General features: G+C 38.9%; 1 protein-coding gene across 5 annotated transcripts in view; it reads left to right on the top strand.

The window, feature by feature from the left end:
- Positions 1-12,057: 12,057 nt before the first annotated feature.
- LOC127445872 (vasoactive intestinal polypeptide receptor 1-like) overlaps positions 12,058-16,209 on the top strand; it is a 98,026-nt gene continuing 93,874 nt past the window's right edge. For 2 of the 5 annotated variants that reach the window (XM_051706315.1, XM_051706317.1), the window contains exon 1: positions 12,061-12,511. In XM_051706315.1, the coding sequence (XP_051562275.1) occupies positions 12,428-12,511 (84 nt within the window). In that variant the 5' untranslated portion in view covers positions 12,061-12,427. Of the gene's footprint in view, positions 12,512-16,209 lie in introns of all 5 variants that reach the window. The other 3 variants (XM_051706313.1, XM_051706316.1, XM_051706314.1) reach the window with 3 other exon arrangements.

The raw sequence follows: 16,209 nt of genomic DNA, 5'->3' as shown, positions 1-16,209 counted from the left end.
TGGGGTTTGTGGCTTCATAAATTATTAAATGTAGAGTCTAAAATTTAATTGGAACTTACAGCTAGTGAAACGGTGCCTGAACAGAAGTTTAAGTGATAATTCACCCAAAAATGATTTTTCGCTTATTTTAAAGAAAATTTTTTGTGGTCATCAACATTATGCCACAAATGCTGTCGATTAAGCTGAACTTGTATTGTATTGAACCCCAAATATTCCTTTAATCTTGGTAAATGTTAATTAATGAAAATACAGTTATTCATTGTTAGTTCATAATGCATTACCAAATGTTAACAAATACAACGTGTCATTTTCTGAATGCATTAATTTATGTTGAAAATAAAATTAAAAATTAAGTGCTGAAAAAGTGGAAACACTTTACAATAAGTTTCCATTTGTTAACATTAATTAATGCATTAGGTATCATGAATGAACAATGAACAATATATTTTTACAGCATTTATTATTCTTAGATAATGTTAATTTATAAAAATTAAAATTAAAATGTTCATTGTTAGTTCATGTTAGTTCATAATGCATGAACTAATGTTAACTTCTAAAAAACATTTATTAGTATATTTTGAAATTAACATTAACCAACATTAATAAATGCTGTCAAAGAATTATTCATTGCTAGTTCAATTTAAATAATGTAGTTAACTAATGTTAACAAATGGAACCTTATAGTTCGTGTTAATGAAAAAGTATTGTTTATTGTTCGTGTTAATAAAGTAAACAATAAACAATATTATTGTTAAGTGTTACCAGCATTACCAACTGTAATACAAAGAATAACATAGAATGGCATATTTACAACCTTCAGAATACATGTTTGCAGCATCTAATGAGTGTGTTTATTTATTTATTTATTTATTTATTTATTTTAATTATTTCTGCTCCACTATGTTAGGGAAAAACATCTGATTAGCTATAAGTGTTTTAATTATTAGGAGACCATCTTGCATATAAATCACATCAAATATCCATATTGTTAGAAACATTAATGATTGTTAATGGATTTTGTGTTACTACAGATTGAAGTAATTAACAGTTGGAAAAATCAGAGGAGCCTACATTACACAATGAGCATATGCCTAAACACAACATTTCCACCTCTCTGAGCATTTATTAGAATTGCCACTACTAAGCTTGATTAACAGGATAAAAAAACAAAATCTAATAAACTCACCAAGAATAAGAATCGAAGCAAGTCAGCATGCACATCACACCTGTTCTGTAATCTTCCAGGAACCCAGTCCTACACACACAAGCAATTATTTGAAGGCTGTTGACATTGCACAAAGAAAAAATTCTGTTTCTGTGTGTAGCACTCTCAATTACACCCAGACAGTGGCGATGTCCTGGTAGCAGTACTTTGCACACATACTATATGTATTTACACATATCATTTGTGCAGTGTACAGAGTGCCATGCTCATTAATGATTGCTTCCTCCAACTAACCTTTGCTATGCAACCTTTGTTGACCTCTTCAATTCTAACCTTCTCATTTTATCTTTACTGTCCATACTGAGAGGAATAATTTGAGACAGAGGGTTGTTACGTACTCATTAAGAGTTTAAAGATGTTCTCGGTTTTGGTCTGGGCCCTTGAACAGGCGTATTAACTGAATCATGACAAGCAAGACCATTCTGTGGACTTGCTAAGTGATTTAGTATCACTTTTGCTGAAAATTGTCTCAAAACTCTACTTAAAACTTAAAACTCTCTTGTGTATGATGTTGCTCATTCGCAAAGATGTAAATTAAGATAATTCACATTCATTGTGTTTTTTGGGTCAGTCTGCGCTGTTTTTTCAATTGCTTTTAAATGTGAACTTTCGCTAGAAGGACAGCTTTGACCGTTGTGCTATGTCTTGCTCTTTTTTCAATGTCTCTCAAAGGAGTGTCACATTTTTGAGAGGCCATGTCAAGTTAAAAGAAATTAAATGTAAACATTTATTTTAAAAAACACAGCTCAAGACACCTGCATTCTGTTCCATGCTGTGCGCTGTGTTTAGCTTTTTTAACTAAGAACACATTTGGGCTGAATGGACCCTGGATTTTGAATTTAAGATTGTTGTTTCTGTGTATTTTTAGATTCACGGATCTCGTTTTTTATTTATTTTTTATTTTTTATTTTACTATGTTTACAATAAGTAAATTAAAGTATTCTTGTATTAGTAAGGACAAGTGCCAGTTTGCCTTTTGTTGGGATTCTTCAATTATTTTGAAGCTGACTAAATCTTCCCTTTCTCAGTGATATATTCAGAAATTATAAATCCCTTTGTGTCTTTCAAGGGCCTCAAGCCACAAATCTCTTGACAGGGCTGACACTGGCCACACTATCTAAATAGAATTAGCCCAAGAATATCTACATGAACCGGAGATGAAAAAGTGAGGACATTTTGGTTGTCTTTTCCATGGAGCCTTGCTGTAAGAGCTGTGTGATAGAATTGGCATGATGAATGTTTATCCATATCATATTTCAGTAGTAAATAATCCTATAGTGTACCAGTTGTCATATATGTAAGAACTTAAGTGACATTGATATGTGAGGCACAGTATGCATGTTAGTTTAAGCTATCACATCAGACAGGTTTACAATGGTACGGCAGAGTAAGGTAAGCATACTTCGGTTTCTTAGGCGGTACTGAAATATTTGCTTTTCTCAATCCATGTAAACAAATTTAGACCAAAGATCATAGCTAAATTTGACAAACTGGGCATATGACAACAAGGATATGAATTTCAGGAAAACAAATCATGATCACAAATACCAGTGGCACACTGCTTTTGTAATACATGCTAAGTGGTTAATACAATGCATCAGCCATGAAAGAAAACAGACTCTATCCAAACAGCATCAGAGTGTGACCTTTGAGTCACATTGCATATATTTATAAAAATTAGTGCCACTTAAATTTACACTAACAGTATCTTTCAATGCAACTGCACAGTTTAAATAGCAATTAGCCAGGTCTTATAAGCCATTTTGCATAATAAATATACAATTTACCTTTAGTGTTTAATATTATGCCATGTCATGTTCTAACAGAAAGAAGATGAAGAAAACTGATTACGAAACAAAGAGATGCGTGTGATCTCCTTGACTAATTTTTATCTTTTATTTCTAAAATCTTTGAAGAGTAGACTGAAACTGTGTTCCACAAATGGAACACTAATGTTTTTTTTGTTTTTTTACAACACACCTTTTTTCAGATGTTAAAAGTAACATTTCAAATGAATGCGATGTGTTGCCGCTAGCTTTAGCATGTTAGTGAAGTTCAATCTGATCTCAAATAATAATAATATAATAATAATTAAATTTATTTATCACACATTTGCACATATACAGTGAAATTCTTTTTTTCACATATCCCAGCTAAGCTGGGGTCAGAGTGCTGATATGGTCAGCCATGATACAGTGCTCCTGGAGCAGTTTGGGTCAAGGGCCTTGCTCAAGGGCCCAACAGTGGCATCTTGGTGGTGTTGGGCCTTGAACCCCTGACCTTCTGATCAGTAACCCAGAGCCTTAACTGCTGAGCCACCACTGCCCCACAACAAATAATGTAAATATTCAAGTGGGGGGTGATGGTAATGCATTTAACTGACATTTGCAAGGTGCTGTCCTCACAGACGTCTTGCTAGTTGCATATTTACCATTAATTACAATTGTTTTGTCAGGCTAGCATTGCAGTGGGGTAACCCTGCTCCGTCTTCTATACTTAAGGCAAGCTGCAACCACTGAGTGCATGGAAATGTTCAACATTTCACACTCTGTTATAATGCATCATCCGGGTACACGTAATATAGTTGCATTTTCAGTGTGAACACTCTACTCACACTATATACTACAAAATGGTGTAGAATAGCATAGAGGTATACAATCGGGGACGCAGCTTTAATTTCATCACCATAACTCTAATTTAATGGATCATATAGCTGTATAATGACACCATAGAAATCACAGTTTGATTCTAAATTAAAAGTGAAACTCACTGAATATACAGCAAAGAATCTCTGACTGATCGCTTGACTATAACTAAGGCACATTACATTACAAAAAGAAGAAATTAGTGCAATAAGTCATGTTCCATCTAAATATCCATGTCAGATTTTGAGAACTTTCTGTATATTTTACTCTGCAGTATTAAAATCAGTTATCCACTGAATTAAAAAAAAATTTTTTTCTTAATAACCAATATAAATTCAGTAATGTTACAATTTGGGCAACTTATTCAGAAATTGTCAAGGTTATTCTCTTCCATTGTCCATTGTTAAAATGGAGCCAAACACTATATGGCCAAAAGTATGTGGACAACCGAATAAATACATTTATGGAGTTCGGATGTCTGCATACTTTTGGCCATATAGTGTATCTTAACTCAGATTTGAGGCAAATCAGGCATTGATATTGGGAGATGGGGCCTAGCAGTCGGCATTCCACTTCATCCCAAAGGTCTTCTGTGGGGTTCAGATCTGAGCTTTGTGCAAGTTCTTCCACACCAGATTCAGTGAACCATTTTTTTATGGACCACACACAGGGAAAAGGTACACCCCATTCTACTGAAAATATTTGTCTAAGGAGAATGCATGGCTGTAAGCTTGATTTTACGTACTTTTTAGTAATGTGTGTATTGGAAATAGCCTAACCTGTTTATTAGATGGGGGTGTCCACATAGATTTGGCCATGTAGTGTATTTGCCAGTAAATGAATTATTCAACATTCAGCGTGAATGTATATAAACCAGTGTCCTCAAATGCCATAGAGAATTTATGTGATGTCTTTATGTTTTATTAAAACCGTTGATGAATGAGAATTTTGTTTCCTTCTTCTTCTGAAAAAGAAAAAAGTGAGTGAGAAAGAAAGAGTGAAATCTTTCTCTATTTTTCTATGAAAAAGTCTGAATATTGCATCTTGCCATTAGTCACATAACTGTATTGTGAGTGTTTATCACATGGCACAATGCCATGCATGTATAAATCAGGTTACTTCTCAGAAAGGTTGTTGTAGAAATGAAATTGTATGACACTCTGTCCTCAAGAATAATTATCCTTGTATCTCCTTTTTGCTTATTCTCTCGTTCTTTTTCTCAGCATGACAAGGCAGCTGGAAGCAATAGGGGTCTGCTGTCCAGCTAGGATAATATTTTCTCTGGGTGGATCAGAACATCAACTATATATGTAGTGTGCTTTTTTGCTGTGGGACAGCCTTAGGAACACAGATGCTCAATTGTGACTGCAAATTCACTTGTGATAATCCCTGCTGTTCATTAAATATGCATACCGGCCAGTCGGCCGAGACAATTAAGACAATCACAATGCAGACAATTAAATTAAAAAAGGCTAAATGGGGACAATGAAGAGACCTGATAACTAAAGAAACATATCACTTGGGGCCAGGGGAAAGACAATGGACATGCATAACAAATTATTACATTGTGATTAACTGACCAATTACTGAGAGAAGGTGAAAGATTCTAGCTGTGCATATCTTAGCATGTTTCTTGACACAAGAAACATGCTCCATTGCTCCATAATAACACTTTCTCCAAACCAGAGATTTTGTTAGAAATGTATGGTCTCATTGGGCCAATCTTCTAAAATTCCTTAAACTTTGCAATTGAAAATTGTTCATTTCACAGAATTTAGGATATTTCACTTTTAATAGTATTATTTAAAAAAGATAATCCCCCTCTCGAGCAAGCAACTACTTTACAAACCTATATCTTTCATTTATTTTTTGGAAGATTGGGACACTATGTAGGGAAATTAATTCACCATGGCCAAATAAGGGGAGACTGGCTTTAGATATCCATTGTATATCATTCATGAATTTGAATTGGATCCAAACCCTGCAGTGGTATTCAACTTGGATGCACAAAAAGCATTTGATCGTTTCAGTCGGGAATATCAGTGGGCTGTTTTAGAGGGATTCAGTAGTTTTACACATAGGCAACCTTCTTTCAAATGCCCTTTTCTTGCAGCATGGAATGTCAAATGCCAACTGTCTCCTTGGCTGTTGGAACCACAAGCCTAAACTATACAATTATATTACTCCATATGATTCATATTCAAGTCTACAAACTATGCTAATCCACTTCACAAACATCTTTAAGTCCTTCCCCCAAATATGGTATGCTCAATTCAGCCAATTACAGTATATAATCAGTTTGGATAATTATTCTTCTGTCTCTCTAAATGCCTTTCCAAAACAGTACACTTTACCACCTATTCCTCATGTTTAATGGCACAATACTACTCTAGAGTCACATATTTTCAGTAGGTATTAACACATCAAGTTTCTCAAACATCTCCCAGATAAATTATAACAAGCCAAACACTCTGTATAAATTTCCCCTTTTCTCTGCTTCATGTTCCACTACCTTATTATTTAAGGAACTGCACTAACTTTGCCTTCAAAGTTTACTGTGAATAGCAAGAAAACATCTTGGTTACTTTCGTAACCTCCATTCCCTGATGGAGGGAACGAGATGTTGTGTCGATGTAGTGACACTAGGGGTCACTCTTGGGAGCCCCAAACACCTCTGATCTTTGAGAAAAGGCCAATGGGAATTGGCGAGTGGAATTTGCATGCCACTCCCCCGGACATACGGATATAAAAGGAGCTGGCTCGCAACCACTCATTCAGGTTTTGTGCTGAGGAGCCGAGACAAGGTCCCGGCCATTTCAGCGGGTAGTTCAGTGTTGTGGCAGGAGGTACACAATGTCTCGTTCCATCCATCAGGGAACAGAGGTTACGAAAGTAACCAAGATGTTCCCTATCTGTCACTCACTCGATGTTGTGTCGATGTAGTGACACTAGGGGTCCCTATACGAAACGCCACAACTAGCTGAACTGTGTTACGTGGACTGGCGGTGAGAGACGGGCAGGCCATTGTATGCCTCGTAGCCAGCGCACCTGGCCATCACGTAACCTCCCCCAAAGCTTCAACGACCATCATACGGCCCCCTGCACCTCGGGGACAAGTCGACTGCCCCAAAAAAGATTGTAAATCTTGTTCAGCTGGGGGCCATTAAGTGTCCACGTCGGGGAGGTGTCCCTTCCCAAGGGGAAGACACTGCGGAGACCACAACCTACCCGAAGGGGAGGTAATTGTGTGGAAATACGTCACATGGTCTTACCAAGCTTGTCGGCAGTGTCGCACGTGGAGAAGTCCCTGTGGTAGCACTTGCAGGTTCACCACCTGATCTCTAAATAGGTGCATACAGGTGCCTCATAGAGGGGGCCCTAGCCTGAGTGATCGTGTCTACCACTGCGGGCGGAAGGCCACTTAAGTCTTCTGTGTCCCTTCCAAGGGCCAGACGTAGAGATTCCAGAGGTCTTTTGCGGGAGCGTACTGGGCCAGTAAGGTTCTACTAGGATGACCTGCTCCTCGTCCTCCCTGACCTTGCACAGGGTCTTGTGAAGCACTTACCTGGCTCCGGATACCCACCATAAGACTTGTCAGCAACAGGGAAGGAGGGAACCCATCCTCGCCATCCGCCACAACCGCCCTAGGAGACCCGCCTCCGCAGTGCCGTACCTGCCGTAAAAGCACGGTGTCCGGCGGTCGCGACAACGATGGCTGTGAACACTGGATGTGTGACCCAGGGAGTGAGGAAACTGCTCTTTTTCAGAAAATGTGGGTACCGCAGCCCATCGGGCATGCTGCGAAATCAAAAGAAACAGCAACAAAGGATTCTCCTCCCGGCCCTCCACCGGTAGATGGAGTGGTCTGATCACCAGCTCCAGGCCTGTAGCGGGTCTCCACGTCCCTGGGTCACCCATCTCAGGGATGCTTCGAAGTCTTCCTTGGGTTCTTGGCAGTGGGCCGTGAGACGGGGGACAACTGCTTCCTGCGGGCGGCTCTACGCCTGGGCCACTTGACCCAGCGCAGATCAAGCAGACGGGGTGCTTGATCTGCGCTGGGGCAGGATGTGCTGAATAGACTCTGTCTGCTTCTTAACCACTGAGAACTGCTGGGCAAAGTCCTCAACGGTGTTGCCGAATAGGCCAACCTGGGAGATGGGGGCGTCAAGGAACCGTGCCTTGTCAGCCTCCCTCATCTCGACCAAGTTGAGCAAAAGGTGGCGCTCCTGGACCACCAAGGTGGACATCGCCTGCCCGAGAGTCCGCACCGTGACCTTCGTCGCCCGGAGGGCGAGATCGGTCGCCGAGCCCAGCTGTTGCATCAATCCTGGGTCAGAACTACCCTTGTGCAGTTCTCTCAGCACCTTGGCTTGGTGCACTTGCAGGAGAGCCATGGCATGCAGGGTGGAGGCTGCCTGTCCAGTGGCACTGTAGGCCTTATTCGCCAGTGACGACGTGAGCTTACAGGCCCTGGATGGAAGTCTCGGGCGGCTCCACCAGGTGGTGGCGCCTTGCGGGCACAAGTGCACCGCAACCGTCTTATCCACCTGGGGAATCACTAAGTCCCCCTGGCAGCCCCACCGTCGAGGGTAGTGAGAGCAGAGGAGCTCAGAGATCGGGTCTGGGCAGTAAAACGTGCTCACCACAACTTCATGAGCTCCTCATGCACCTCCGGGAAGAAAGGGACTGGGGTGGGGCACGGCCGTGAGCGGCGCTTCGTGCCCAGGAACCAATCATCAAGCCATGAGGGTTCAGGGTAGGGCGGAGTGGTCCACTCCAGCCCAAAGCTCACAAGCAAGCATGGCCATCATCTCCGCGTTGGCCTGCGACGGGGCGACCGCACCCGAAGGTGGGAGCCCCTTCGAGTCCTCGGCGTCAGACTGAACCAGCCCGCTCTCTGATGCTGCAATCGAGAGCTCATCCACTTCGTGAACCCCGATCTCATCGCAGAACTCGACTGGGACAAACGAGCGTGCTGGGGAATGGGAGGTCTGTGGGGGGGTTACTCGGTGGAGCAGCTCCCATTGGAACCCCCAAATCGCTCCCAGTGCCAACCAACGCAGCCTCAAACCCGTAGGTAGAAGGACCGCGGCGGGGAGCCCCTGGGGTGGCTTTCCCTCTGAGGAAGGAAAGCCGCGACCGCAACGTTGCCATGGTCATGTTCTCGCAGTGAGAACATGACCCGTCCACGAACACCGTCTCCGCATGGGTAGCGCCTAAGCATTGAGGCAGCGATCGTGGCTATCGTAAGTGGAGGGGTAACGATCGCAACCAGGAATTATATACAAACGGAAAGTCATCTTTAAAAAGACGCTCTCCATGAGTGCCACTCTTTTAGAAGGGAAATATACTCTTTTAGAGGAAGAATATACACTTTTAGTCTGCTGAAGCGCCCAGGGGCATTCTCTGCACTCCACCGGTGCAAGAGGGGGAGAAGCCACTGTAATGCACCGTAAATCCAACAGCTTTTGTAGAGGTGAATGGATCGGCGGAGGAATTCAGCTCGCTGAAATACAACCGCTCAGCTCCGAAGAGAAAATCTGAATGAGTGGTTGCGAGCCAGCTCCTTTTATACCCGTATGTCTAGGGGAGTGGCATGCAAATTCCACTCGCCAGTTCCCATTGGCCTTTTCTCAAAGATCAGAGGTGTTTGGGGCTCCCAAGAGTAACCCCTAGTGTCACTACATCGACACAACGTCGAGTGAGTGACAGATAGGGAACTTCAATTTCACACATTTCAATGTACCAAATCTTCTGGTGGTTTGGCAGTACCTGATTACAAATTGTATTGTTGGGCTTTTCAAATGAAAGCAGTAAAAACCGGGCATAATTGCCCTTTTGTTACTCTGTGGCATCTAATCACACAACAACATGTGAAAACTCGTAAACTATAGAAAAAATATTGTGTTCTGGTATTAAATTAAATTGAACACATAAATAATGTGGACCAGTTTTTTCCTGTAATCTTGCTTTCTGCCATGGTTCTCGACTATAACCTATTAAAGAATTCAAGACCATTTAACTCTTCCTGTGCATCTAGGGGTGTGTTGACACTTCAAGACATATAGTATACAATGAAATTGTGCTAATGTCATTTTAGGACTTTAAAGAAGTACTCTCGATCTCTCTCTAGTGTTTCTTGGTTTTTGTACCAGCAACTGAGATCCTCAGATTGTGCTTATGGTGTTCCATGGGATATAATAAAGCTGGAATGTTTTGTATTTGTTACACTGGCTGATATGGGACTTGGGGGCCCCCCTGCAGCAACGAGCCCTGGGGCTTAAAGAAATATTCTGGGTTCAATACAAGTTAAGCTCAGCATTTGTGGCATAATGTTGATTACCACAAAAAGAAATTTCGACTCATCCCTCCTTTTCTTCAAAAAAAAAAAAAAAAAAAAGCAAAAATCTAAATTACAGTGAGGCACTTAAAATGGAAGTGAATGGGGCCAATTTTTGTAGAGTTTAAAGGCAGAAATGTGAAGCTTATAATTTTATAAAAACACATACATGAATTCTTCTGTTAAAACTCATGTATTATTTGAGCTGTAAAGTTGTTTAAATCATAATTTTTACAGCCATTTTATGGTTTTAGGTTTTGTTGATGTTACATAGTCATGGCAACAAAGTTGTAAAGTTGCTTTGCTATAACTTTACACAGTAAAGGTTAGTAAGTAATTTTATCATACTTAAATCATGTTAACATGCATATTGTTTATGTCTTGTGGCAATATTTTTGAAAAAGTGAGTATTTTAACATTTACGGATTGCCCCATTCACTTCCATTGTAAGTGCCTCACTGTAACCCAGATTTTTGCTTATTTTAAAGAAAAAAAGGGATGAGACACAATTTATTTTTGTGGTAATCAATGTTATGCCACAAATGCTGTCGATTGAGCTTAACTTGTATTGAACTCAAAATATTCCTTTAGTGCCCAGGTAAGCCTGTGCGTTAATGCGGCCCTGCTAGCAGCATGTATGCATCATGCAAATAAAATAAAATAAATTTAGTTACCGATGCCATTAGCAGAAATGCTCTGTCACCGTCAGCAATGATGAATTTATTTTGCGAGTGAAAGAGTTCAATAACATTACCAAGATAATGCAAATAGTACTCGACTGTTCATGTGATCTTAACATGTTGGCCCCCCACTAGGCAACCTGTTCCATGTAAAATAAAACAGCTTTTAGCCTATTAGGCTACTGATGTGACTGCAGTCTTCATCTCATGTGAGTGAACATGATTTAAAATAATATTACATATTTAAAGTACTATCAATTTATGTATGTGTGAAATTTTGTAATTAAGGTAAAAAATCTGAGTGCATCTTTAAACTCTACAAGACACTGGGAATAACTCAATATACTGGGATCAATATCTACAAGCATTGGACCAGGAACTTGACTAGGATACAGTTTGGTCTAACATCTTTACTTATGTTCTATCATATTTAGTTAAGACTAATAGCCATAAATTCCATTAACTCATTTAAAATAAATGTATCCATAAAGTCTATGCATCTCCATAGAAGCAATTAAACTTATTGCTAACAGTCTAAATTGCACATTGTGTAACTGGAATTGCATAGGCACACACCTTCATATTTTCTGAGATATATTTATTTTGCAGTGTAGCGGTTTGGGTTGTTTTTTACTTAGTTGTGTTCCTTGTATATATACAGTATATGTACAGTATGATGCTTTAGATTGCCTATCCTGTGTAAGACTGCATGTGTATCAGTGTGTAAGATTATATGCTTATTAGTTGGCATATGTTAAAAAAGTTTATAAAATATTAATCACAGAAGCTTTCTAATTTAGCTTATGATATGACAAACTTAAATCCAAATCAACAGCCAAATAGCAGAACGCAAGTAAGATTTTTTTTTTTTCTTTTTCTTAAAGGTCATTAACGGTGGAAATAAGATCCCTTGGACTCACAGTTCTGCATTCAGGATTCATTTCCCTGAGACGCTTATTTCTTGACATTAAAGTGGCAAGCGTATTCAAAAGCATTAGCTAATATTTTACTGTATCACTGTATTAAAGAATCCCTGCATTGTAATGCACTGCAGTTTTGTTCTTGATAAACCATGGTCACAGTACAGATCATAAAACTTTGGATACTCGGTGTTTATTTACTACGTTCGCGACCCGTTTTCGTAACTGTTTCGTTGTTTCGTAGTGTCTGGAAATCAAAGTCCCCATAAAAGTAACCCATCGGGCTTCGTGATGAGTGAAGTCATCGGCAACATTGTGAGCCGGTGGGCGCTTTTGTGCGCACTGGTGAGGCGCACCGTAGCTTACATTGCTCCACATCTCGCTCCTGCCCATTGTGTGTTGGAAACAGACAGCGACAGGTTATTTACAGACTAATGAGAGGAAGAGTTTCAACAGTTCAGATATTATGTAGGATTGAGCGTTCTTGTTGAGCTGCAAAGCGCAGTATGGTTGGAGACGCCGGGGCTTTTGGAAAACATCAAGAAATCTAAGAGAGGCTACCGTGTTATTTAGACGCTAACAAGCTAAATCTTTCTATTTTTACCGGAGTTTTAAATATGTTACACTTCAGGACTTCGTCAACTTTAAGACTGGTTGCCATTTTACTGAGTTTGGGGATTCACCAGAGCACCTGGAAAGCAGTAAGTTATCTGGTGTTTTTGTTTCTGTGCGTGTTGGTATACATTAAGTAAATGTTTCTGAATAGCCATTTTGACGCCTATCCTATATGCTTCGCACATTAATGCTCGATGATTCGTTTTCTATAACCGTTTCTGTTAACCACATTATTCAAAAAAAGTCTGCATTAAATCATTTCAATGAAAAGGTATCATCTCATATAAAAACAGTAACAAAACAAGTGTATGCTTAAGGGAAACGTGTGATTGCGTTTGGCGATGCTAATTATTCACAATAATCATTTTTAAAAAGTTTAAATATCGCGGTGTTCAATACAATTTTAATGGGTTTCTGATACCTGGAAACAGACTCTGTGCAGTTCAGCTTTTGTTACACGGAGAAAGTCAATTTTACATTATATACAGTGTGAATGTTATGAGCTGTGAGTAGAATATATTAGAAAAGAATACTTCCAAATGACACACCATAAGGTAAAAGTGAATTGCAATACCCCTGACATCAAAGTATTAATATATGTAGCCACTGCATCCAGAGAATTAATGTCAATTGACACACATATCTATTTTAAGATGCATCACACTGTCACAGATTTAGACAAAGTATATCCTAATGTATGCTGTCTGAATGACATATCATAGAAGTTAAAAGGTATATATAATGCTTCTGACATCAATGTGTATTACAACATTTGCATCCAAATTTTGGCGAGATTTCCTTGTGAGAGAATAAACAAAATGCTAATGCACATTTATTTTAAAAGGCATCACACTGCACCACAGTTGTAGACAAAGTATAATGCATGCAGTTTGATTGCTACTGTACTCTTCAGGGATCAGTTCCATGCCATATTTAATGGGCTGATGTGCAACAGATGTCAATGTGAATATAGCTCTACTGACCAAAAGTAAGAAATGAGAGCCTGCCCTCCTTTTAATGATGTTTTGATAATCATTTCCAGTAAAGGAACTCTGACTTTTTAACTTAAGTGGCAACATCAGGTTCCTGTCATCAAAATTAAGTGTGCAATTTAGACAATATGTGAATTGGAAATATGTTATTGGCCCTCAAAACAAAGTCTAACCAGTCTCTACACTGTAAAAAATTGCTGTAAATTTATGGCCAAATTCATACAGCAATATACTGTGATTCTTAAATACAATAGTTTGCTGTTAAAAATGTTACATTCTGGGAGATCAAGAGCATGCTCACTGTTAACTAACTAGTTTTATGGTAAATAGCTGTTGTATGCAAGGCATTAGGGAAAAATGAACATTTAAAATCATGATATCATCTTGGCGAAAGCTAGTGACATTTTGAGATGTATATTTTACATCCCTCCCCATGAAAATTTTAGTTTGTGGCACATGATTAGTGTTCATGATGTTGCTGACCAACTCCTCTGTTCTTTATCATCTGACATCAGCCTTCACTTATCTGTCTAATGAGAAGTCAAATAAAAAAAATAAATAAAAAAAATCAAGCTTTGAAGCAGTGTACTTATTAAATGTACAATGTTGCCAGGATTGAACAGTGTATTTTTATTAAAAAAAAAAAACCTGTACATAGTAAAATAACACCCCTAAGAGAAATACCCATAAGCCTTTGCGCTTGAATAAGTATTTATGCTTTGGCAATGCATTGGGGCTAAAAAAAAAAAAAAACTAATCATGGTGATTAGTGTTCTCTTGAGCTGGCACCTTAGACCTTCTTTATTATTATATTATGTTCTTCTAGCCAGTCAATTTGTGTTTAAGTAAAACACAAGATGTTGTACTGTGCTCTTTGGAAGCCAAAACCTAAGGTCAGCCTGAATGTCTGATCCTACCTTGCAAATGGCACTATATGTGTCAATAGTGATGCATTACACATAAAAACATAAAAGCAAAAACAGTATAGTTGAGTGTTTGATGTTTTTGAACTTACAGCATAACACAAGTTGACAAGACAAACACAGATATCAACTCTAAAACGCAACAATGGTGAAAATAACAAACATACTTTTACGTAAAAAAGTAAAAGCTGAACATTAAAATACAAGTAACTTCAAAATAAACCAGTAAATTAGTAAAAAAATTATGTAATTTCTTCATGCCGCAGTGCATGCTGGGAACTTAGCTGTTAATTTCAACAACAGTAGATAGTATGTAATTTGACAGCTATATGCTGCTAAATTACAGTTGTATACTGTAGCTGAAAAAAACAGTATCTAGCTGTTAATTTCAGTAACAGCAAGACACTGTTAATTTTACAGTAACTTGCTGGCAACCCTGCTGCCAGTTCTTTACTGTTTTTTGACAAGAAAATCTTTAACAGTGTATGTAGCTAATACAAAGGTTGAATAGGGTCCATCCTAATTCTGTTTCCTTTCGCTCTGGCCCTAAAGAAGAGAAACAAATCAATGGTTTAATTAAATGTAGTTGTTGTTTGGTACGCCCTCTAATGATATGGCTTTCCTCTCCTGAATGGTGGTTCATTTCCTATAATAATGACTCCATGTGTTCATGTGTCTCTGGTTCAGGGCCACTGGATGCTATCTGACTGATAACTTGATCCTTATCACTCACTTATTTAGTTTTTTAATTCTTTATTTTGCCTATCAACATGTTTAACATTTGTAACCAGTCATCGGTAGATTTTCAATGCAGAGGTTGGAGCAATTGAAGTCAACAGGTTTCTGTTTACTCTTCTATTTGAGATTTGTGAAAACAAAGCCATGAAGACAATGAGAAGAAAAGGATTTATTATTTTTATTTTTATTTATACTTTTGAGAAGTTCATCATCATCCATCTTTAGGCCAATAATAAAATTTGTCATTGCATTATAGTGCAAATGTGTGCCCAGAGTGCGGGACAAACATACGGAATCAGCCTAGGAGACTATCAGCAGCAATGCCATAATTAGTTTGGATGAGATAGGAGACTTGGTCTTTTCTGGGGCCACATGGGTTCCATGAAAGGTTTTCCTGCTGGATGCAGTTTAATTGAAAAAACTAAAACAAAAAACAAGCACATTATCATCCAGGTATGTCACCAGTGCTGGCGGGGCATAACTGATTTGGTTTTCTCCTGGCACATCCCTGCTCTCTCCCACACCTTTGGGACCCTGAGTGCAACTCTAAGTCCACAACTCAAATTAAATTGGCTGGAGTGATGTGCAGAGAACTTTACTTGTTACTATTCCTCTCACAGTGTCTACATGTACTAAAACAGATGAGCCTTGGGTTGAACAAATGCTAGAGAGATTTGTAGTATCAGTACAATGACAAGTGGGGTGTGTATGCAGATTACATGCAATGCAAGTATAAGAAGGTCATGTATTATTTATTTAGTGGTGTAAAATGAAAACTAACCTCGGCAGTTTATCTTATCCAAATATTCTTTTAATATCTATCTGTCCATTTGTCCAGCTGTCTGTCACTCTATCTATTTACCTACCTACCAGTAATTATCCATCCATCCATCCATCCCACCAATATACCAACCTTTGGTGTCATTGTTAACATTAATTTTTTTTTGGTTTAGATCCAGGAATCCAAATCACATTTGCACTCATTCAGACTTTCCCCCTCAATGTGTTATACCAGGTTTGAAATCATGATGTCAAATACCATTGGATTTTGCATGTCTTGTGAATATCTTTATAATAGTATAATGTAACAAAATGAAACGTGATCCAGCTTTTACGAAATCTATCTAATAC

The sequence above is a fragment of the Myxocyprinus asiaticus genome, chromosome 9 (genome assembly GCF_019703515.2).
Source record: "Myxocyprinus asiaticus isolate MX2 ecotype Aquarium Trade chromosome 9, UBuf_Myxa_2, whole genome shotgun sequence".
Lineage (NCBI taxonomy): Eukaryota > Metazoa > Chordata > Actinopteri > Cypriniformes > Catostomidae > Myxocyprinus > Myxocyprinus asiaticus.
This window is presented reverse-complemented; position numbering and strand designations above follow the sequence as displayed.